At 31.6% G+C, this 25,465-nt stretch overlaps 1 protein-coding gene across 1 annotated transcript; it reads left to right on the top strand.

Moving 5' to 3' along the window:
* Positions 1–5,941: 5,941 nt before the first annotated feature.
* Positions 5,942–7,755, top strand: LOC148600046 (uncharacterized). The gene is made up of 2 exons (XM_088557801.1): positions 5,942–6,028; positions 6,209–7,755. The coding sequence occupies exons 1-2, from the start codon at positions 6,017–6,019 to the stop codon at positions 6,905–6,907; spliced, it is 711 nt and encodes a 236-aa protein (XP_088413927.1). The 5' UTR covers positions 5,942–6,016; the 3' UTR covers positions 6,908–7,755.
* The last annotated feature ends 17,710 nt before the right edge of the window (positions 7,756–25,465 follow it).

Below are 25,465 nucleotides of genomic sequence, written 5' to 3'. Positions count from 1 at the left end.
GGAGTATGATCTTGAGATTTTTTGGTAGTACATATTGAATATTATAAAGTGATGTCGAAAACAAAGTCAGCTATGTGTTAAAAAACTTGAAAGTGTAATTAGATTTAACTGTGAGCTAACAAATTTACTTCAAACCGTCAGGCTTGTGAATGTCATCTAGTCAAAAACAATAGAGAGCATTTAAAAAGTCAATCAAAAGACACGACACCTGAACATAAATTTAAAGTATTCATATATTAAGGAAGTCTTTATATGAAAGTTGCTCACGTAAAAGAAAAGGAATTGATTCAACGTGTATTACATGTATCCATGACAATCTAAAATAATACCTAGTGAGTTTAAGTTAATAATATTGTAATGAACATTGAAATTGTAATTGTTAATATTTCCATTTATTATACTTAATAGTGTGTGTGTTATGTTTGTATAGATTATGTTATCTTATGTTATATTTATAAAAAAAAAATAGTCAGTAGTGATTTTATTATTGATTACATGCACTGTTGAACACAGGTATGCATTCATGTATGGATTCCATTTGTCCAGTCATGTGAATAAACCTGTTATACTTAAGTTTAAATGATCAGAATCTGTGGGCTGCTTCACGAGAAGATGTCAAAACGGATGAACACCTACTTGGTAAAAAATCATTAATTTTACCATTAATAATAGTGTTCGTTACCTTATACTGTCATGCACTTTACCAGAATCATTGAAAAGTGGTACAGTTATTTACTTTACCACAATTCATGGTTAACTGGTTTACCATAATACATGGTCTAGACCGATAGTAAAAATCATTGAATTCATTTTACCATAAAACATGGTTAAATACTTTACCATGATTTAAGGTCATTTACATGTATATAGTATTCACAGAAAATAAATTAAAAAAATAGGTAGAGTTTACCAATATAAACTTAGCACCATTACCACAGATAACAACTTAATTTATATCACTACATGAATGATATGTCATAATTTACCATGATGAAACTTCTATAACTCTTACTTAAATCATCTTTATTTGTACATGTGTTTCATCATTATTTCATGGCAATATGATTACGAATCCTGTTTCTAGTACATGTAACACTGGAACTAATTTCTAACCATAGAACCTAGCTTTTGTTACAATACGCAAATGCTTTTCATCTGATTCTTTCAACTTTGATGTTCTTAAATGAGTAAATAGATTAACTATGCACTTATGGCATTTAAAATATTGGTTGTCCTAGTAGGATATAAGGACGTTTGAATTAATTTCAAAGAGCAATTTAAATACGCTGCTACAAACCATGGTACATGAAAAAGACTGATGTATCCCCTAAATCTAAAGGGAGAATGTAACGATGTTATGTCAACACTGTATCGATTTATGGTTAAAAACACTTCAATGAAAGGATCGTGCAAGGAGTGCTTCACGGATGAAAATACGTATTTTTGTTTTACTGTCTTGTTTAAATTTCACCTTGTACTGAATTCTCTTAAGATTTTCTCTCATCTTCAAATGGCGAAGACAATTTTCTGTAAAAGGGAGAAATCTCTGATCATGGCAGACAATTATATTAGTTCTCATCCCGTTCTGTAAATAAACATTTGCACTTCAAAAACTTTAAAACAAAATTCAATAGAAGTTAGTATAATCTTTTTCATGGGTTTCCTAAAGTAGCAAAATGATTGTTTGAATGTTCGCTTCATGAAAACACATGCACGGTGTTACTAAAATTTATATTGGGTTTCTGAAAGCAGATTTTTATGTTTACCTTCAACACCGTTAAGTCAAGCCAAAGTCTGAAGTGAGTAAAAGCACGATTGGTAAATATTTTGCGAAAACCGTTTTTTTTTTCTTTGTGCCTTTTTTTTTTTGTGCTACTACATTCAAATATTCTCTCAGAACCTACTTGCAAGAACTTTAAACCATGAAATATATATGGCTTTAAAAAATGAATTGTAGCTTATAGATCAAAATGAGCGATTCAGCTAATTGAAGCACAACTAAATTGTTTGTGTAAAAAACAGCTAATTTAACATTTTATTTTGTTTGTAAGCAATCTTGATGCTATTGCTTTGGGTAAAATCATGTCTACTAAATTAGGTTAAAAAGATTATCCTGAATATAAAACAAAATGAAAATCTGTATGTTGTGAAATTGTCTTCAGTTTTTAACTGTTTACTATAGGTTAGTATCATTTTCATTGCATGTACAATATTACTGTAGTTGTATTACAATAAATACCACCATTGATTCTGTTGAGTTTTGCCGGTTTTCATACTCAGAATTAATTAGAATTTGCTATATATTTCACTAAATAATTGCATTTATTCGACATTTAAAGTTTTTGCACATTTTAAACGTCTCGAATTTGGTACCATTAATGCTAATTTTCAGAATATTACATATAACACGGTAAAAAATCATTTTGGCATTATGATTTTAGAATTTTCTCATTTTACAATATCTGCAATTTCACGTTATTGTTCATTTTTGTCCAAAAAACAAAATTTCATAGAAGCTTTAATAAGCTTACAATAATTCATTTCGCGCTTAGCTCTCAAATAATCCCAATTAAATGAATATATGGACTTTTGTAAGGCAATCGTATTGAAAGAATGGAACCCCTACTCGGCTACAATTAGCCTAAATAAATAGAAAGTTTGGTAACAGAATGCAAAGGAATTGTACATAATAACTTTTTTGACATTTATAATGAATGTATGTATGTTTAAACCATAATGCTTATCATAAAAGCTATATTTTGTAAATTAATATTCCTAAAACGACATAATATTCAAAGAAAAACAATTGCAGAATCATGGGTTATCACCCAATATAACAAGGAACTGTCTTTTTTAATATCCAATATCAACGTTTAGGATGTTATTAGACATTCTGGCATTATGAATTTTAAAATCAATGTTTCAACATAAAAATGCTCAATTTTGGCCCTTTATTTTCATTTCGAGGTGACAATAATTGCATGATGTACCTGATTAAAATTCCTATTGAATGATACACAAATCTGTACTAAATTTCAACTAAAATCTTTTATAGTGAATTCAAAATTCTAATTTTTAGCAAATTTTGATAAATTCTGTCAAGGAAAACCGATAAAGTCAACAAAAAGACCCCATAAAGTATCAATTGGGATATTATTGGACAGAAAATACGACAGAAATCATTATTTCTGAAATAAAAATATTGTAGAGGTTTGACATAGAAAATGTTAAATTTTACGATGTTTCGTTGGGGAGGGTTACGTTTTTTGTATGATGCCCTGGATGGCATAAACGTTCAAACAATTGTGTAGACAACATTATGTATTTTCGACCAAGTTAGGTTCAAATGGAGGCTAATACTGAAGAAAAATTTGTAATTGTGTTAATAAGTGAAGTGAGGGGTAAATTGGATCCTCTTAGCCCATAGGTTACTAACAAATGCAATACCTAATGCTTGCAAAACTTTCAATCTAAAGATCAGTTACTCTTTCACTTGGCGGGTAGTTGAAAGCGAGGGCTACTATTTATTTCTTATAGGATTGTCCTATTTTTCACCAGGCTTTTACATTGCCCGCCATATGACCAATACAGTACTGATTCCAAAAATTGATAAAAAAAAAAACACAAAAAAAACTGCTCAAGTCACAATGAAAATAACCTTTTTTTTTGTTCTGACTGATGAACTGTGTTATAATACTAATATCTGATGAAAACTAATAAGAAAGGGCAAGTTTTCCATGTGAAAGGTAAACTAGGGAAACAATATTTCTAACAATAATCAAACGAACATGGTTGCAAAAACATAAAAACTAGACAGAGAAAATAGACACAAACAAAAACTATTTACTTCAAATGTTCAGTATTTCTGGGGGGGGGGGTTCAAAATAAATATCTGGTAATGAATATTTTACGGTGGAGTATGAAGTTTTCACGCTTTGTTTGTATTAAAACTCGTTATTTACACATCAGTTGTCGTCATTAATGTGTCTTGAGTACATATCAATTGTTTAATAAAATAACTATTATAAAATGATGTATACATATAACACAGTTATTAAGAAAATTCAGCTATTTGCTAGGAACTTGAAATTTCAAACAAATAATTAGCTTGAATTGGGTTTGATTTGTACCTAAACACTTGCGAATATCATTTTAAAATCAAAAAACATTTTAATATAGTTATCTGTATACAAATGAGGTCATACACAATATTTTACAAAAATATCAAGGTTAAACTTTAAATTGGCAAAAAAAAGAATTGGTCAAACATATTGGTAATATTCATGACTAGGTAAACACCTAGATGAAATTTGATATGTATTTAAAGGTAATGAAGATAGTAATCTACCATTGTTATAACAACATGTTCACAAATGAGTTGTTGACATATTTATCCTTGGTGTTAATAAAGTATAGGGAAGATTGATATGTATCTAAAATCAGTATAGAGTTATTGTGTGAGAGGAAGACCAACATTAAGAAATAATGATGGAATGCTATGATAATGTCAACACTGTATCGAATGATTATTTCGTATTTTAAGGTCAAGACACACGCCAGAACTTGACCTGACCATAACCATTTAATACAAAGACGTTTCAATATCAGAACAAACAATAACAAAAAGGGTTACTTTGAACCATTTAACTTGCTGAAGGAAAAATATAAATTGGTATATATCTTTCCGACATTAGTAATTGATCAATTGGTGATTAGTTTGAAAAAAAAATTGGAGTAAATTAACTTTGTAGGTTAAATTGCGTTATTATGGACAATAAGTTTATTTTAACACATTTTAATGGTTCCTGAGTAATTAGAAAAACAAAATAGTCGAATGTTTCAAGACTTTATTATTATTTATTCCAACCATGATGGACTAATGTATAAGGATAATGTTTAGTATTTGAAAGGTTTAAGCACGTGTTCCATATGTCCTAAAAAGTATAACCTGCAGATTTTCTTATTTTGTACAAAATTAATGACGGTTGCATAGAAACAATAATTTGTCACCCAGTTTTGACATGTACATGTTCTAACAGCACGTTAATTGTTTTGTCTTGGTTGAGTCATCCTTTGAAGAAACTTTTTGTATTATAATCAGGCAATATTGTGTAATTGTGTGATCATCAAATTTTGTCAAAAAAGGCTGTACTTGCAAAATTTTAGCTCGAGCTAACATTTCGTTTTCTTTGGTTAACAGATCCAATGCTATAGGGTTGAGAATCACCATTGACCGCGTTCCTTTGGTTTTGATCAACATTCCTCACAACGTTCTATTTCAGACTATTTCATTCAAAACTTGCAATCCGCACTCCTAAATGACGAATACGTATCAACAATATTCCAGGGTTCTCTCCTGTTATACTCAAGTGTCGTTTGTCTTTGACAGAAGCCCGAAGATATGAGTTATTTTTATTTACTTTAGAAGTTATTTTAACATGCATAATTCATTTTTTCAATCTTTGGAACGAGGCTACTTTCACGTGTTCATTACTGATACCATTCTTCTTTTCATTTTAGCTTTAAAGTTGATCATACCTTATATTGTTTAATTACCATTTCCTTTTTATAGAACAAATTCTCGCCAATGATCTTCACATAGTAAAAAGAGAAATATGTGTCTGTATTACACCGTACATCCATACATAGTAAAAGAGGAGAGAGAGAGAGAGAGAGAGAGAGAGAGAGAGAGAGAGAGAGAGAGAGAGAGAGAGAGAGTACATACATGTATACATGTAACTGTGTCTTTAATTTGATTATAACTTTAAATGAAAATATATTGAGTTGTAGTTAAAGCTTCTCTGATAACAATCTCCGATATAATAAATGATGATAATGTATATATTACAACGATTTAATCGATGGGCTTATCTTGATGTAATACATTTAATTGGCAATTGGCACAACTAAAAATGTTCATAACAAATTATTTAAACATATTGCTTGACAAAGACAAATCATTTTAAACTCTTGTTATATCTGAAGCGATTTAGAAATACACAAGTTTCGTGAAGTCATGGCGGAACATGTAAGGAAATATCTTTTGAAGAGCATTATAAAAGTATAGAGAAACGAAAGTATTTATTATCATTCATATGTCGTTATTGACAATTTATAGGGTACTGTTTTTTTTTTGTTTGTTTGCGATATGAATGGTGGGAAAATTATTGATATTCATTTGAATAACCGTTTTTTTATTTCTTTTCAGCACTCATTAGGATTTAACATGAGAAAGGACTCACGACCAAATGTTTACAGTGGTAAAGGAAAGTGTGCCGAGGAAAAATTAAAATTGGAAAGTGAAAAACATGAGAAGGAAATGCTAAAATCTAAGACTTTTTATGAAGATGAGATTGGTAAATTGGAAGCCCGAAGTAAAGTTCAGAACGAAATTATTAATGATAAATGTAATCAAATCAAAGAACTACGGGACGATAGTAACATTAAAGCTAAGACAATTGATGGGTTGGAGAAACGTTTAAAGGAGAAAGACATGGAAGTAAAAAATTTGAAAGATGAACTGTTGAAATCAGGCCAAGAGAATGTAATGTTAGCAAAAAAGATACTACAATTAGAACTTGAAATAAATGAACTAAATCTGAAAATCTCTGAATTTCAAAACGAAAAGAGCAGCATAGTAAGTGAATTAAAATACTGCTTCAGAGAACAACTAATGGAACAGGAGGAAAGAATAAAAGAAAGTTTTAAAGAAGAAATGAAAGAAGTAAAAAACAAAGTATCGGATCTTCAGAAATCCCAAGACAACTTCAGCACGTGTATTAAAGATAACAAAAACGTAAATGTTGCGTATCATGGTACAAATAATATGAACAGAAGGCCAAGACCCTTCCAGCAACCACTTGAATTAAAACCAAGTTTTCCAAAAAATACGAAACGAAAATGTTAAATATCTATTTGGAATTGAAATTATTAAATGTGGTTACTTTTCTCAAATAATCTGTCAAAATGGAAAGAACAAATGCTACTTTATTTCTATGATAATGCAACTTTTAACATTGCTTTCATCATCAGACGAGAAAAAAGAGAATGTTTTAGGTACGTCTTTTTTTCTCTTTTTTTTTTGACGGAAAAGTTTTAAATTCAAATTACTGTGGATAATTAATGCAAATTTAAAGAATTGCTCTTATATAATTATGTTATATTTGTAAATATAATTAAGTGATAAATTTAATAGTTTTCGTTATGTTTTTTTTTAGAAATCAGTCAACCGAGTGTTGCGAAATAACGTAGGAGCATTAGGTTGATTTTTTTTCCAAAACTCACCAGTATGATCGTCATGAATTAAAATTGCAAGTAAAAGTCAAATAAAAACCTATCTTTTTAATGTTGTCCTATCTAATCTGTTTTTACTGCATAGCCTTTCACGTTCCATCTTTTTTTAAATAATTCTTTTTATGAAATGTCGCCGAAATATCACTTTTTTCTTTAAGTTCTATCAAAATCAAGAGATCCTCCCATCAGTGTCTATAAAACAATTTTTGAAAGTAGAATGATTAAATTCACCTACCAACTGTGTTTTTTCACCCAGTGATTAATAAATATATCGCAATAACTTCAAAATGTTAACTATGGCAACTGTAATTAACTAATATCTTTCAAAGAGATGACTTGAATAAAAATACAATATTACCAATTTGATGTGTAGTGGTAGTTGACTGTCTTCTTTTTTATACATCAACTCGCCATGCTGATCCAGGTGCATATACAAGTAATATAATCCCCATATATTACTTAACTTTTCCAATTTAGCGTTCACCACTCAATGTTCATCCACTCATCGCTAAATCACTCATGATTCATTCATCAACGCTTAAATTGTATCACTCAATAAAACATGGATTGTAACGCTTAATCGTTCAATGATCTAATCACTCATTAGAGAATTGCATCTGTACATATAATATTGAATGACATGTGATAATACACATACTTTACCTGTATTTTTTTCTTATTACTTAATCATTAATTGAAATACAATTCAGATGCTTTACAATTTATTACAAAGTTCAAAATGTATGGTATTTTGAAATATACTAATACCTTCATTAAAGGAAAGCACTTTCAATTTCTTAAAATATCTAACTAAATAGTACACTGTTTAAGAATATTCAAAAGAAATATGTTTTCAAATCTACAGTGGAGACCCTGATTCTGCAAAATTTCCCTTATCCAACAGCTGCAATTGTAGAAATTGCGAATATCTTCTTTAAATTGAGATGATTCCTTAGGTTTTTGATAGAAATGACAGCGGATATGGCGTAAACATTCATACAGTTCGGCCAAAATTTCTATTACTGACAACTTTTTGCAAAATAGAAAGTGTCCTCATTTTTAGCTTCTATTATGGTTAGAAATTGTTGTATACGTGTAAAATGATAAAATTGTCAATACATGTATTACTATTATATGGGTGGTTGCGATACATTAATATCAGTACAAAAATGTATGAGTACGAACACTTTGAATTTTTGTAATGTTCAGAAATTAGATATTGTTATATAAAGTTTTAAATTTATCAATATCGGTATCATGTGGTTCACTGCAAGACATAAATTTCAGTCCGAATTCTTCAGTGACATATGTTCACAAAATGTATGATTGCGAACGCATTTTATGTCCGTACTGGTTTGAAGTTTAACTTATAATTCGCTCAAATATAAGTTTTAGTTCCCAAAGATAAAATAATGTTTTGAAACAAATTCAAAAATTAATGTTTTATTTAATTTGTCTCTGCTACAAAAAATAGATTCAACTCGTGGAAATGTTAAGATGTAGCTGGTTTACCGCCCAATCACTCAATTTATAAATCCCTCAAACCTTCGTCGTTCATAACTTATCACTCATTGTGTATGTCTCAATCACTCATTGTACAAAACATACCGTTAATCGCTCTATCGCAGACCGCTCATCACTCAATCACTCATGACTCAAATAATTACCGGGACTGTGCTTCAAATAATACAAGTTTATTACATCGCCATATGTTCGTGTTCACTTGAGCTAAATCGAATTCATTTTTGTAAAGATAAAACCTGGCTGTCAAACCAAAATCTACATTTTGTACAATTATACTTAACATATTTTAAACGTACAATTACCTCAAATAAATCGTTTCAATCTAGTTTTATCGTCCGCGAAAAAAAGTTTTTTCGCTTGATTAGTTACATCAGAAGTTTTTCTTTTTTATTTACTTTGTGAAATTTGTTGGTATATGGAACGATGTTTTTTTTTTCTTTTTTTAAATACACGAAATCATTCAAATGGTGCGCTATCGCACTGAGATAGGTTTAAGCATACTCTTAAAATTGTTTTGATTGTAAAATGATATCCACAAGCCTTAAGTTTGTGGTTATCATTTTGAAATGAAACAAAAATTAAAAAATAACATAATGTCGGCAATCTACCGTTGATTTAATCATCCGTTTATAAAGGAGACCTAAACACGAAAGTTTACAAAATATCTAAGTTACAATTTGAAAGTAAAATGTTGAATAAACATGTAATATTTATGACTACAAAATGTACATGTAGCTAAACGTCTAGAAGAAATCTGATAGTGAAAGAAAGTATAATGTGGATGTTTGTCATTACCATCGTTATTATAGCACGTTCTCAAAATTAAGGCGTTAATAGAAAGACGTCTTTCTATAGACATTTGAAACATGATGAATTCTATTGAAATAATTGCAAAATCATTATGTTATATATAATGTAATACAAATCATGATAAAAAAAAAAGATACTGACATTATCATCCTAATCTAATGATGGAGTGTAGCGATTACGTCAACACTGCATCGAATTATGAACATCGGACAGTTTTTAATGCAGGGCGAACATGCGAATATGATATTAAATTAGCTTCTAAGTTAATGGTATTTTCCAGCCTACACTACATAGATCGTATCTGTTTTCAGTTTCACGTTAAGTTGGATATTGATGTTTTTGTTTTGTTCCCTTCTGCTGACGTATGTTATTAAATGCATTATATCTTCATTGATCTTTTCTATAAAGGTTAAATAATAGAGTATGTAGTTACAAAATGTACATGTTAAAGCAATGTCAGTCTCTTAACGTTAAGATGTACTTAATTGACAAGAGATGACTTCTAGGATATGATAAAATGAGAATCAGTAGTAGGGTTACATTGATTGGTCGATTCTTATACAATTAGTACTACGTGTAGATGTCGTCGATTTCACAAAAAAAAATCGTTAGTGTGAAATTGATCGTAAATAATGAAGTCACATTGCTATTTTAGGTTGTGACAGCATTACTAACGATCAACCTTAAACTTACGACTTTTTTATGAAATCGACGCATGTCTATATGTCTATTAATATGGAGACAATCAGAACCATGGTTAAGTTAGGAGGATAGCAGGCTGTCTTTTTTTTTTTTTTTTTTTTTTTGAGAATTTGATGGAGTGGATTATAGATTATTGTAAGCTCTAACGAGTATCGATATCGTGCGCATCGATTGTGATCCAATGTGTGACAAAAGAGTCTCTATAATGTTTTTTTTTAGTAATTGTCCGGTAAGAAACGACTTACTAGTATTAATGATTTACTTTCGTAGTCATTGTCCAAATATCAATAGACATTGCATGATATATTGCAGTCAAATTGTATCAGTCAGTACTGTTAAGCAAGTAATTACAAATGGGAAGAAGTATTTTCTACGGCTGGTATAAACTTTTTACATTAGGTCAGCTCATATTCCGTCTTATATAAGAATTTGTAGCTATCTCCAAGTAGTTCTAGCTAATAGTACCATCCACATCAGGTTTTGATAGTCATGCTTAACATTTTAAAAAGTCGGAAAATGATAGGGTTGACGTTGACCATTGAGGTTTCTAAATTGTAATATTGAAAATACACATGTTGATATTGATTTTTAATACCGAACACTAGCAGTTAAAACATTTAAAGTCCCTAGTTGTTTCTTCTGGTTTTCACTACGTTAAAGACAAATATCGGATGTTTGCACTATTTGGTTGTTTACAATAAAATGATGTATAAAATAGAACTAAGGAATTCAATTTTATTGTGTAGTTGTAGCAGGTTTTGGAAAGACCCAATTACGCGAATAATCTTTTGCGACAAGTTTGATTGTTTTGTGTCAGCTTAAAAGTTTATTCGGTTTGAAAAACTAACGTATAAGCCATATGGACTTGCAACACTTCCGGGGAAAACATTACTGTTACTAATAGAATCCATGTGACGAAAGTATTTGTTCTTAACCGCATAAAGCAAGCTGTCGTAAATTAAAAGCAAATAAAAGTGTTGAACATTCTTGTCCGTAAACGTGTGTCCTTCACACTGAACTAATATTATTATTATATCTATTGTTTCGTGAGTATATACTTGGGTGGCTTTTACTTTGAAGCCTACCAGGTTATGGGAACATCTCGGCGGAAAAGAGAGATTATTTCAATACCATTGCTTCGATCACTTAGCTATTCATTGAAAATAACGTCTTCTTCTACATCTTTGTAACTTCGGCGAGGATGTGTGTGTGTTAAAACATAACTCAAGTAGATACATGTATGAACACTTGCTTCTTGGATGTGAGTAAACATGATAAATAGACATATAAATTTTGATATTAATAACAGGGTTATGTTGCTACAAGATTGAAGTCATCACTACAGAAGTTTAATGGTCGTCATCATGAACTCGTGGATCGTTATGGTGTATCCATCTGCGCCATGAAAACTGATTTATTCAACGCGTCATAGTATTCCTTTCCTCGTTTGTCTACCCAGGACTTGACTTTTTTATGAACGACTCGGCGGGTGTTTCTAGAAAAGCAGAGGACGCTTACCCTATCGGTGCACCTGGTCCATGCTCCCAGTTTCTAGTGGAGTCCAAGTTGCTCAATTGCTTTAAATTTAGTTACTCTGTATGTATGATTTTAGTTATTTTATGTTCTTTGCTGTGTGTGTCTGTTTTCTGTGTTTGGTCTTTGTTTCCTGGATGAGATTCTTTTGATTACCTCTATAACCTTGGTTCCCTTGATTAATCTTTCAATCAAATTCCTTGTTATTTCTCCATGTTCAGTTTATGTTTGAGTCAGGCAAAATATCGTTTTCTACAATTAAGACAACAATATTGAGTTTTCAGGTAGACAAATGTACTAAAAGCGCTGGTATTTCTATGCTATTACGCTGAAGAAGTATCAATTACAGCATGCGGGATTTCTTTTAAATGCAAAGATTCTTTGTTTAATATATATCTTGCTCTGGAGGAATGCGACAAGCAACTTTTATGGGCAAAAGGTCTCATCTTAAGCAGGCGTTCGCATGTAAATTTTAAATTCGAGGAAGCAGGAGAAAAAAGAACTAGTTCTGTTTTTGAGAATTTATGATAATATAAGATTCAAAATTTAGGTATATTATATTGCAAATAAAGATTTGCAGTTCGTATATATCACATTATCCAAATTTAATATGTTAAGGTATTTTCGAAACTACACTTAAAAGCTGAACGTGTTAAATTGGAATATTCTGATATGCAGGTATCCGAGGAACTATGTACTTAGATTTATATATAACAAATTCAATATCTCTATTCAAAACATACATCACACAAAACATTAGAAGAAACATGTATAATACTAAAAAATATATAAAACATATATTAATATAAATACTCAACTTTTTACAAAAATATATTTACATAGAGTGTAAATGTAAATAACCCATCAACAGAATTGTTTTAACCGCTTCCAATTGAGTTGGACAAGGGTACCGCGAGGTCCCAACTCTTCATTTAATGGAAAAAAATGTTGATGTATAACATTCAAAACTAGTCGGTATTGAAACGCAATTATAAAGAAATATATAGAATTCACCTTTTACATGCATATCATAGGCTCTCTCTCTCTTTCTCTCTCGAAAAATGCTTACAACATAAAGTAAAGGCACTGGCCTGCAGGGTACATACATGTACATTTCATCCATATTTTCAATTGCTATTGTGATCATCTTACTTTTTAGGAAGTATAGACATGATTTTCATGAAAACGCTGTCGACTAAGGTATTGAAACAACAAAACTTCGCCATTAAAATGAAAACAACCTCTCTTCCTAATACTGCATGCTTTACGACATACAGAGAGAGAGAGGGGTGCCGCGCAGGTACATTTCATCCGTATTTAAAACAAAAGTTGCTACTATGATAATTATATAATTGGAATGATGTTTCGCTCATTATTTAAAAGTACATAAATGATTTTCATGAACAAATAATAGCCAAGGACGTTAAGAAATTCATTAGTCGTTCATAATCATATTTTACAAATACATGTACTACATAATGGTTATACATTTATTCAAGGATTTATATATAGCATCTAACTCTAGTATATATTCTTAGCGCGAAAACGGCAATTACATCAAGTAAAGGAACAGTCAATTGATCATCATGATCGTCAGCGTAACTCATACCGGGCGTTTGATTGGTTAACAATGCGTTACGAACGTTTTTTTTGTTTTTTTTGTTTTTTGTTTTTTTTTTGGGGGGGGGGGTAATCATTGAGTTTATATCCACAAAGACAATCAAATCATATCCTCGAAGCTACGTTGCCTTAGCTTTATAATGAACGAAATATGCACGACTTAAGTCCATTATTTTAATATGTTTTTTGTTTATATGTAGCTTTTATCGTTGTTTTTGCAGATTCAAAAGATTCGTCATATGTTTTTGTGACGACAGTGCTGAGTGACGACCGTAAATCTGATAATGAAAAATAAAAACTGTTTCCCTTCCCAGTAGCAATGTAACCCGAAGTGTAAGGTCTCAGTATCGTATAGATTTCTCCATTGGCTCCAATGCTAACGGTGCATGTTTCAAAAAAATTTTAAAAATTGAAAAGTTGATTCAAATAAACTTTCATACATATATCATGTTTCAGGAAATGTTCAAATTTGATTTTAACTTAAAAAACCTAGACCAGTCCACGAAGATTGGAAAATCATCAAACCTTGAAGTCAAAAACACATGTTTTCTACTTTCACTTTGGTATTGTTGTTGTGCTGCAGTACTCCCTATCAACTGGATATCCTTCCTCTTTCCTGTCTTTGAATCTGTAAATAAAAATCACACATTTTTTCTACTTGGATACATCTTTAAATATGGCCAAAATTCAAGTTCAAAATTAAATGCAGCTCTTTAAAAAAAAAATAAGAAAAAATAAGGAACTCTGTTTTATTAGCCTCCATGTTTTGACGTACACCCGCTCAAGAATATCAATACGATACTGGTACCTATTACTAAAGGCAAAGTTTGCGAAAAAGTTTTAAAAAAATTTAACAGTTAATGTGATATGTTTTGAAATACCTTGTAATTTTTTTTTAAATTTCCATGGGAAATATGGTTGTAGCGAACAAATTTATACATGTACCCTATTCTGCGAAATAAGAAATTTCAATGGAAATAGTGAAATTTTTATTTTTTTTAATTTTTAAATTTCAAACACAATTTTTAAGATATTTGGGATAATTTGTCATAAAGTTGTAATAGATGTTCTAAATATTTGAAATTTATGAAAATTGTTGACCTTTTCTGTATTATGTAATTTATGTGATTTTTTATTATTGTCATGTATGAATATTTGACTTTTTTCAAAATAAAAGTTGTACTGTTAACTTTTTGTTTTCTTTGAGCCAAATATATTACTGAACATTTAAAAGAAAAATTAATGCTGAATAACTGTGATGGTTAATGATTTTATGAAACTTCACACCTAGGCTAGAATAGCCACTTAAACTGCTTAGATGTTGGAGCTCCGGGTCACTCATCAGCCTTATAATCATACCAGTAAAAATGACACTGTTGGCACATTAATGCAAATTTTGAAATAATGCAACCTCTTGGCACTTAGCAAGTATGATACAAATATTTCTAGAAAAGTATATATACACAGAATTCCAAAAATCCACATTCAAAGTGCAAAAATGCCAAAAGTACACAAGTCAAAAAGTGGCTATTTCAAGCATGGACATGATAAAAGAAGACAAGTGCCTACCATAAAATGGGAAACTGAGCCTCAAAAGACTGTTTTTCATAGACCAGATGCAAACACTAGAGCAGAGGAAACATTAAACCCACAAGCATTACCTATTTTGGAAGAGAATGTGAAAAAAATGGAAAACCCACCAAACATCACAGTACTTAGAGAAAAACCTGGGGAGGAGAACATATTTGAAAAGTACATGCACCCTAAAATACAAGGCAATAAGGACACTTACAGATTTCTACATGCAGATAAGACTTGTAAGCTGTTCACTGAAGCATTTCATGAACATGTAAACCAATTTCCAGACTGTCCAGGCAATTTCCAGTTTGACTACTCAAAAGAGCGACAGCATACCATGTGCTGGATGGAAAGTGTGGTATGTACATTGTGTGGATACAAAACTAAAATGGTTCCTCTTTATGAAGAAGTAGACTCAGGCAAGAGAGGCAGAAAGGCAGGTGCACCAAATATCAGACTGCAGATTGCACTAGCAGACAGTAGCATTTCAAATAGTGCATGGTGCCAGATTATGAGCACTATCAGTCATCCCGCACCATTTAGTACAAAAATGCAGAGACAAGCAAACACCACTGGAGAAGAACTTGTGAAAATGAACAAAAAAGACATGAAGGAACAAAGCAAAACTGTAAAAAGGACACTTCTAAGACATGGGTTCCCAGAAAACACACCTATACCAGCTGAAACTGACACACAATACAACAAATCCTTGTTCGGTCACCGTAAAACAACACCGTTTCAGCCTGCTACCCAGGCTACAAGCTCACTAGCAGAAAATGTGACAGTAAAGAAGAAACTTATTGGACTTCATGATGCAAACAAGCTTTGTAAGACAGCAAGCTATTTAAGATCACTTGGAGGAGATCCAGAGTGTCCAGGCCACCCTGGTCACTGTTCAGCAAACATGAAATGGAGTGCTACAATTGGCAATGAAGAGAGATATGGTGAAATACTGGCTGATATGCTAAATGAAGATGAAGAACCACTTATAATTGGACAATTAACAACAGATGGGGACACCATGCATTCAGAGGATTTAGCCGGAAACAAGAAGAAAATTTAAATTTCATACCTGAGAACCTTTGCGACACCAGACACTTAGCCAAATCACAAGTGCGAGCCTGTGACAATGCCAAATTCAGTGAAATGATGCTACAGTTTGTAACTAAGGCAGACCGTACTATGCTCCAAAGACGATTTGCTATTGACTTAAGCAACAGATGCACAATAGAGTTCAACTTTGCTCTGAAGGAGTGTGCAGGAGACATGAACAAGCTTGTGAACAGACTTAGCTATGCAGCAGACAGTATCATTGCATGTTATACAGGACATTGTGGAGAAAAGTGCAAATCATACTCCTATGTATGTAAAGGTACTGAGCAAGATCACTGGGGCAAAGATTTTATGCCAGATGAGGAAGCAAAATGCTTGTACATGACAGATGATGATGAGGTACTTGTGCGTAATATAATAAACATTCGATTTGGTCGGACAAACTTGGTTAAGACTCGCTTTGGGACAACGACACAAAAGTGTGAGGCCGTAAACCGAGGCTATCGCAAGTCAGATCCAAAAGAATCTACTCACCCGAGGAACTGTTCTGCTCGTACTCATTCAAGTGCACACAGGATTAATCATGGACCAGGGGAATCTGCACTTCTGAAGTGTGAGACTCTTGGTGTACCACTTCCACCAAACTCGCGTCCGGTCACCAAGTTGAAAAGACAGAATGAGAAATATGAATATGATAGACAGAGACAAAAGACACCAAAGGTGAAAAAAGCTAGAATTGATTCTGCAATCAGGAATTTTAAGACTTATGACTCAATACCAGATGAGCCTGATACATATAAAAAAGGACTAGCTGACTCTGAATCTTGTGAAGTGATGCAAATGAAAACACGAAAGAAAACGTGCAATGAACATGGATATTCAAAAGGAAAATAAGACTTTGTTAGGACTTAAAACTTACATTCTGCAACTGAAAAACACAATCTGGGTAAGTTGAATGATGCTGGCATGCTGGGGCGTCCACATTTTTACAAATTTGTCTACTATTATTAATTTCTGGCAGTTCAAGGGACAAATGTTCAGCGTTAATACATAAACTGTTATGGCAAATGTGCGAAACATGCAAGTGCGGGGGTATATCTAAAAGATCATGCACAAGCATATACATAAATCTGTGAGCTAAATGATATTTAATCCTGCCACCAGGCCATTTAACTTTCAAACGACCATATTTAGGGCCTCTAGTAAAGCCTCTTTCTCTTTGATTAACAGCAAATCTAGTAGACCAAAATTTACAATTTTTCGAATTTTGCTGATTTAGATAAATTTTAGAATTAAGCTTGGCTAATTGCAGAATTTTCCATTGGGGATCCAATTTGGAAATGCCATATGACTAGAACCTACCCAGGTTATGTAAATTAGTTGCAGCATCTGACATAATTTGCATATTTTTTTTCTAACTTTAAATCGAAAGTAGTGGTACTAGGTCTCAGTATCGTATAGATTTCTCCATTGGCTCCAATGCTAACGGTGCATGTTTCAAAAAATTTTTAAAAATTGAAAAGTTGATTCAAATAAACTTTCATACATATATCATGTTTCAGGAAATGTTCAAATTTGATTTTAACTTAAAAAACCTAGACCAGTCCACGAAGATTGGAAAATCATCAAACCTTGAAGTCAAAAGCACATGTTTTCTACTTTCACTTTGGTATTGTTGTTGTGCTGCAGTACTCCCTATCAACTGGATATCCTTCCTCTTTCCTGTCTTTGAATCTGTAAATAAAAATCACACATTTTTTCTACTTGGATACATCTTTAAATATGGCCAAAATTCAAGTTCAAAATTAAATGCAGCTCTTTAAAAAAAATAAGAAAAAAAAGGAACTCTATTTTATTAGCCTCCATGTTTTGACGTACACCCGCTCAAGAATATCAATACGATACTGGTACCGTAACTACACTGCTCCATCGGATTAAATTGATACAAGAAAGATAATAGAAACTTATAAAAGGGTCTGAAAAATTCCCAACGATGTTTGAACTGTCAAAGTTGCGATGCAAATTTTTGGTCTCTCCCTCTGCGGGACTCGAACTCGTACCGCTGTGACATCTATGGGAATACCGCCTGCACAAAGTCCAGCGCCCTAGACTACCTAAATGAACTGTTACGCACTACCATACATCGTGTACTAAGTTACAACCCTAGATTAATCCTACGAGGAGGAATGACCCGGCCAGCGAAAGCTATATTTTTATATAGCCCAGCTGAAGGTTCTAAGGCGGCGAATTTTGTGCAGGCGGTGTTGCCATAGATGTCACAGTGGTACGAGTTCGAGTCCCGCGGAGGGAGCAAACTCAAATTTGCATCGCAAATTTGACAGTTTAACATCGTTGGGAATTTTTCAGGTCCTTCTATTCAAATGTAAATTCTGGTAAATCGCCAGTTTCTTAAAATTTTGTGGACGTTATCATCATTCGGACGCTAATTATCAAACTTTATCAAATACGCAGTAGTCGGTACAGCAGTTTTGAATATTGCATTCAGTCTAAAATGTTTAATTATTCTATATGGCTTCTCTGACTAGACGACGTGTAACTAGAACTTTTTGGACTATAATTCTTGTTTTGTTTTATATATATATATATATATATATTTACATTTACATGGGCTCAAAATAAAATCAACTATCGTAAACAAAATGCACTGCATGTAAAATGAATTCTTTTTCTAGTAAATAGGCTTAAATTTGGATTGGAAACTTCGCTAAAACACCGTTGATGTACATAATATAATGTTGTAATAAATCCTATCAACACGTGGAATACGTTTGAACTTAAAACGTTTGTAGATTTTTCAAGTTTTAACTAACTTCTGGATTTATAGATAAGAATATTTTTAATTATAAATGTTTCAATTTAAGTACTATGTTTACATCTATATTTTTCATTCTAAAATATATAATCCCAAATTGCACCCAACTAGGTGATTACTTACACTCAAAAGACGTACAGCACGATAATCTTTCTTAATTACCTTCACTGGAGCTTATATTTGGAATTTAATTAGCATGGGAAAGTCCTATTCGAAATAAATATGTGATAACGCATTTAATTCTTTACAATACCATGTTAATCATATGAACATATGCATTTACATTGCTTATAAAACCGATAGTAAATCTGAATAAATAATGATTTTCATAAAGATTCTTTGTTTCAATTTAGAAATCATATATTATATATAACAGAACTTACCTTATAGGAAACAAAATTAAAATAATTGAGGAATTCGGGTTTAGCTTTAACTTAAAATAGGGACCAGATGCACTGGTAAGGTATGCTATTTAAAAGTACCGACCGAGTTGCTTATAAAATTCAAATATTATTTCCAGTAATATTCATTTAATAATCGTTCATAGAAGTAATGCGCTACGTAGCACAAACAGTATAATAACGAATTCATTTATGATTTACATCACATGTTTCAAATCACAATATATAACAAGATTTGTTCAACGATTAAGCTTGAATTAATAGACCGGAAATACATTGTAAATGATCAAAAAAGTAAAATATAAAGTGATGGTCTTCAAATCAGTGTTTGTTTCTAGTGTACAATGTCCACATGATTACCTTATTAGACACATGCTGTCATACAAAATACAAAACAACTATTGAAAACTACCAAATGAGATAAAGCTTTTAATAATGCGCACACTATGAAACAGGTGTAACCTGAAAGAGAATGAATTTGAACATATTGATATTATAAAGATATAAACGCCTTTTACAGTATTACATTAAGTGTCGTTTTTGTAGACTTAATCACAAAGATTATTTCATTATGACATATTTTATATATTTGTTATGGTTTCCAAGGTAATAGCTTACAACTGCAAAAAAAATGTCATTTGTTGCATTTCAAGGTCTAATAACATCAACATATTTGTTCAATATAGTCATTAGTTGGCCTTATCAATGTAAGAAGAATCATGTCACCAACAAAAAGTTTGCTCCATAAAAAAAATCTATAAACCCCTCAAACGGCAAAATTAGTATTTTGTTGCACTCTCAAAGCTGAACAAGGGAAGTCACAAATGTTTCCTAGCATCTAGTTCAGTTTTTGAGTTATAAGTAGAGTGGTAAGTTAAACTAAATATGGCGACCATGCTTTACGTTTAATCTACATAATTCATGAAGTCATGAACAAAATATAAAATGCATTATTGATTGATTGATGTTTGGGGTTTAACGCCCGAGCATATAATAAAAGTGAAAACTACTAGCTATTAATATGCTTTGATTAAATTATTCTTTCAAAGTTTAAAAAAACTACTGTACGCCAAAGTCATTCAATATTTGTTGAATTCCGACTTTAAAAAGCTTCCTAATTGTACTTTTGTAACGAATATCAATCTTTACAATGTGCTATCTAGTTGTTTTAAAAAGGCCTTATCCTTGCAAACGGTAAAAGCTGGTTTACGGACTGCATTTATCAAAAAAAGTATATATGTAAGACATAAATTCATAAAAAAAAAAAACAATTTATCTCTTTTCGTGCAAAATAGATTCCTGTATTTTTCTTTATGGTTTGAACACTAAATGAAACTTGAAAACATGGGGCCTTTTAGCACTCATTGGACATTTTATAGTTGTTCAAACAATATGAGAATTTGCTAATATGTTGCTCCTCCTGTGTTCAATGTGATATGGATAGGAATATATATGTTTGCTAACAAATCGTCAACATGTCAATACGTAAAAATTGTTTCCTTACCAAGAGTAATGCTTCTTTTGACGTTGGACATACATGTGTTTATACGAACATTACCTCTACAAGTGTAATGTCTATTGCTTGATATTATTACTTATAACAAATTAACACATTAAATGAATTTGTAACTTACATTCTAGCCAATCGCCATCCGATTTTTTCATATCAGCTATATTTCGTTGAACATCTACGCTAAAATATATCTAAAACAATGAAACGGAAGTGTTTGTTGATATAAGTACCTTAATATTAACAGCACATTTGTAGCTGCTGGACTTGGTAATGATAGTTCAAATTGGGATAACTACTCAATATTATTCAACAAACTGTTTTTTTTTAAATTATGATAAGGAAATTCATTTGATTACTGTAAATTAAAGTTTTCAAACCAATACGTAAAATGAATTAAATGGCATGGACTCGTTCACAGTGCAAACAAGCATGATTTACCATTAAATATGCATACATTAGTTATTTGGTTTTATTGGTGATTTCTACATCGTTAATATCAAATGGGCCCTTTAATGAGACACTGACCTTATATTTTTTTTCATACTGATAGTTTGTTAACCTCTATATTAGTAAATATATTATGAACGTTTACAAATTGCCGACTTTCTTAATTATCATTACATATCTTAAAAAAAATAGATGCATTTCCAAAGACACATTTTATATATCCAGAAACTACTATATACAGGTTTCCGTAAGTTTGCAGTTATATGCAGTTATATAGACAATTAACAACTCTTAAAACACAGAGTATTGCATATGTCATTTTATATAGATATTCTTTGTTTTCATACACAACGTTACAATATTATTTTCGGTTTCGATCTAAACCATTCATTCGGTTAAAATGCATGATGTTCAAATGTATTTGATTAAGGGAACTGTAAATCTAAATTTGCAATGTTGTATTTACAATGGAAGTTAGTGTTTACATTCCAAGCAAATAATCTGTGTTTTTTTAGTTTGTTCAATGCAATCCATGTCATTATGTATCGCTAGCAAGAATGGGCTCTGTGTAGCTTGATTTTCCAATTTTGAATAGTACCAGCACTCTTAGAAAATCGGTAACTTACACAAATGACATTTTTTTTGCAGTTGTAAGCTATTACCTTGGAAACCATAACAAATATATAAAATATGTCATAATGAAATAATCTTTGTGATTAAGTCTACAAAAACGACACTTAATGTAATACTGTAAAAGGCGTTTCTATCTTTAATCGGATGTTGTATATCAATATTGTCATCTGGAATACATGAACTACAAGGTAGCTGAGTATCTAAATAAAGCAAAAACATATTGTTGCTGTCATTTTCTAATTGATAAGCAATAGAAATGCACAATTCTTTATTACAAATGAATATTGAAATGAACTGATGTACTAACATTTTTCTGTTAGAACATTGAATCATAGTATTTCCCATAATTCATAGATTATCATATGATATAAGTTTTAGATATTTTTACTCAGAAATATATAAATATTTGACATAGAATTGATATGATTTATGACGTTTGTTTTCAGATGGTGTACATGAACACAACTTCCTTCGTTCGCATTCTACAATGCGAAACATTTAATTAATGTGAATCAAATAGAAAAAAAAAACTTTCTACTTCTGGTATCTACAGATGTAGTAATTGCCATTAAGCTGAAATAAAGCGTAATTATTTTTGAAAAGTTTAAAAATGATAACCAAAGTTTCTATATCAATAAGAGTTCTTATAGACACTTTTAAAAAATCAAAGCTCACATTTTGCTGACCTGTAACCTAAATGCCTAATTGAGTTATTTTGTTCAAAGGTACAAAATGTGAATATTAAAAATGTTTTAGATAGGCTCATTTTGTATTTTAAGTTATGATTTGGTCGAGCAAAAAGGATAAACACAACAAGTACGACTATTCAATAGTTTCAGATATTTTAATAATAATGTAATGTTCATGTAGTACAATACTGAAAGATTGATCTTATTTTAGTGAAATAAAGTGGATATGAGGCAGAACACACAGAAATTGCAAACATGCATGGAAGCGGTGGGAAAGGCTAAAAATAAAAAACGAATAAGTGAACAACGGCTACGTTTAAAAGGTAAAAAGGAATGACATACAAAAAATATAAATAAAACGTAAAACAAAATAAAGGATATGAGCCAAAATTTTCGGCCTTATAGCCGTCTTCAGGGATAAAAAGTATTCAGGAGAAAACTAATTACTGCCGAGTCCTACCACATTGACAAGGTGCCCTTCAAAATTAATCTTGATCATTGTAAAATATGCGTCAAGTTCAAGATGAAAAAAAAAATAATTGTAAGTGTACTGACGAAAAGCAATGGAAAACCAGGTTCTGGTGACTAAATAAGGCGGGTTTTGGACATTTATTTACAGTGATGGGCAAACCCAAAAAACTTATAATACGCCGTTTCTAGGAACTTTCGCTGTTTTAAAAAGTACAGTAACTCTCATATCGTCAACTCTGTGGTTTGCCTCCCGAAATTGATCTGGACAAGAATTCAATTGGTGACGCTTTATTTGTGTTCTACAAAACGATCACCCAACCTCCAATATGTCTCGCCCACGTAAACCATTTTACAGCGTTTGCAAACCACAGCATAACCGACGTTTTCTTAGGAACATGTGAAAGCATTTTTTACGTAAAGACTTTGACTGGCCTAACGACCTTGCCAAATTCCAAAATAAAAGGGAATGTTTGACAGCGTGGTCGCTTACAGTTCCGTATGCTTTTGTAACTGCAGGGGGATGCGTCGAACTCGTAACAAGGTGCACTTTCAGACCCTTTTCGTTTCTTTAGGCAGTAATTAGAAACGAATCATTGAATACTGACGACATGCATTACTCTCTAAGAACTATGTAATTTAAGTTGCGAATCAAGATATTATCGATTGCAACATTGGTAGGATGATATGTCAAGAACAAAGGAACACGGTTACTGTTTTTTTTTTTTTTTTTTTTTTTTTTTTTTTTTTTTTTTTTTTCTTTCCCATAGACTTAGATCTGTTAACTTGGGAAACTGACGTGATCGCTCAATCGAGATCTTTGTTCGGATAGCATCTGGATAACATTGAGCCCCCTGAAGCCTCATCAATTGTGACTTGGGAATGGCATTGTTTGCATTACTGAAGATGACAGAACTGATAATTTAAATAACATCCGTGGGTTTGTAAAAAAAAAATAAACAAAACAAAAAACTGAAGTCATTTTTTTTTCATATTAGATTTGACAAATGATATCAAGAAACGAATACCTTTCCTGGATGATATTGCATGTATATCTGAAAGTGCATGATGACAAAAATAAACAAAATTGATGAAAGACAACAAATCATGCATGATCTTCATCGGAGGCTCCCCCATCGATATATTCTATGTATCTTTTGGAAATATCTAAATTGGGAGCTATGTGCTCAGAGAACATTTCTTCAAGGTAGCCACCAAACAGACAAGCAAAGTACTGTCCCATTTACGATCTCATTGCCACCCGACCTGACTGGCTATAGTGGCTCAAGAATATTGAGGACATGAGTACTGTCCTTGACATATTTAGGTAAGTTCTCCACAGTGGGTATGAACATGTTGTGAAGAGAAATAGAAAAGAATTCAATAGGACATCTATAGGCTGAGTCAATCGGTCTCCCATGGTTCCCAATTGTATGTATCTTAGGAAACATATAGGAGCGTGGTGTTCTGGGTTGAGATACAACCAAATTGGGGACTTTTGTTGGAAGATCCTAATTATCCATATATGTTGAAATGAAATCCTTGATTATTTTCTTATTATCATTTGTATTATTAGCCCGGAGTATTTTTGTAAAATTTAGAATCTGAAAGTTGAAAATCTTCCTCCAATACATAGCATTGAGTTTCCCAGTCATCTACAGCTCCTTTAAGTGGCAGAAGACTTTTAAATTTGTGTTATTTTGAAAGCTCTATTTATATGGAATTAAAAAAAAATATCGATTCAAAAGTCAAATTGGCATAGGATATTGATTCTAGAGCCAATAAAATACTTGGTCTGCTACCCCAGATTGGGGAGTTATTCTGCCCTGTGTTCAGCTAAATGCATTTATATGATGAAAAAGGCTGTATATATGGCAAAAATTAGAAAACACATTAAGTACGGCTAAATGTGACTGTATAGTGCACCCTCAGATAATTTCTTATACAAAATATAGAAAGTAATACAATTTAATCTTATTTGTTTAAACCATTGTAAACAAATTTAGGTTAAATTATAATGCGTTCCAGAATATGAAACAACCAAATTGTAACTCAATAATTTGTTTAAAAGAAAAATCAAGGGAAGCAACATTCTGGTGGAAATCAACAGAATGTATCCCAGGAACAAAACCTTAAAGTCATCCCTATTGTTTTCTCTCTTTTTTTATATTTAACGACATTACGTGTATCGTGACCAAAAAAGGACACCCTTAGTTGAAACGTTGGTATTTCAAATTGCACCTTATCTTGAGATTTCCTCCCTCCAAATAGGTGCAGAGAGTCTTTTGTTTTTGCAAATTGTGTATGATTGATTGCTCTTAATGTCCGTAAAATCTTAAGAAATGAAACAGATGGAAAAAATAACACA

This window comes from Perna viridis, chromosome 13 (genome assembly GCF_037379345.1).
Source record: "Perna viridis isolate PV_CMFRI_1.1 ecotype Kerala chromosome 13, ASM3737934v1, whole genome shotgun sequence".
Taxonomy (NCBI): domain Eukaryota; kingdom Metazoa; phylum Mollusca; class Bivalvia; order Mytilida; family Mytilidae; genus Perna; species Perna viridis.
The sequence above is the reverse complement of the archived record's forward strand: the minus strand, read 5'-3'. Positions and strand labels throughout refer to the sequence as shown.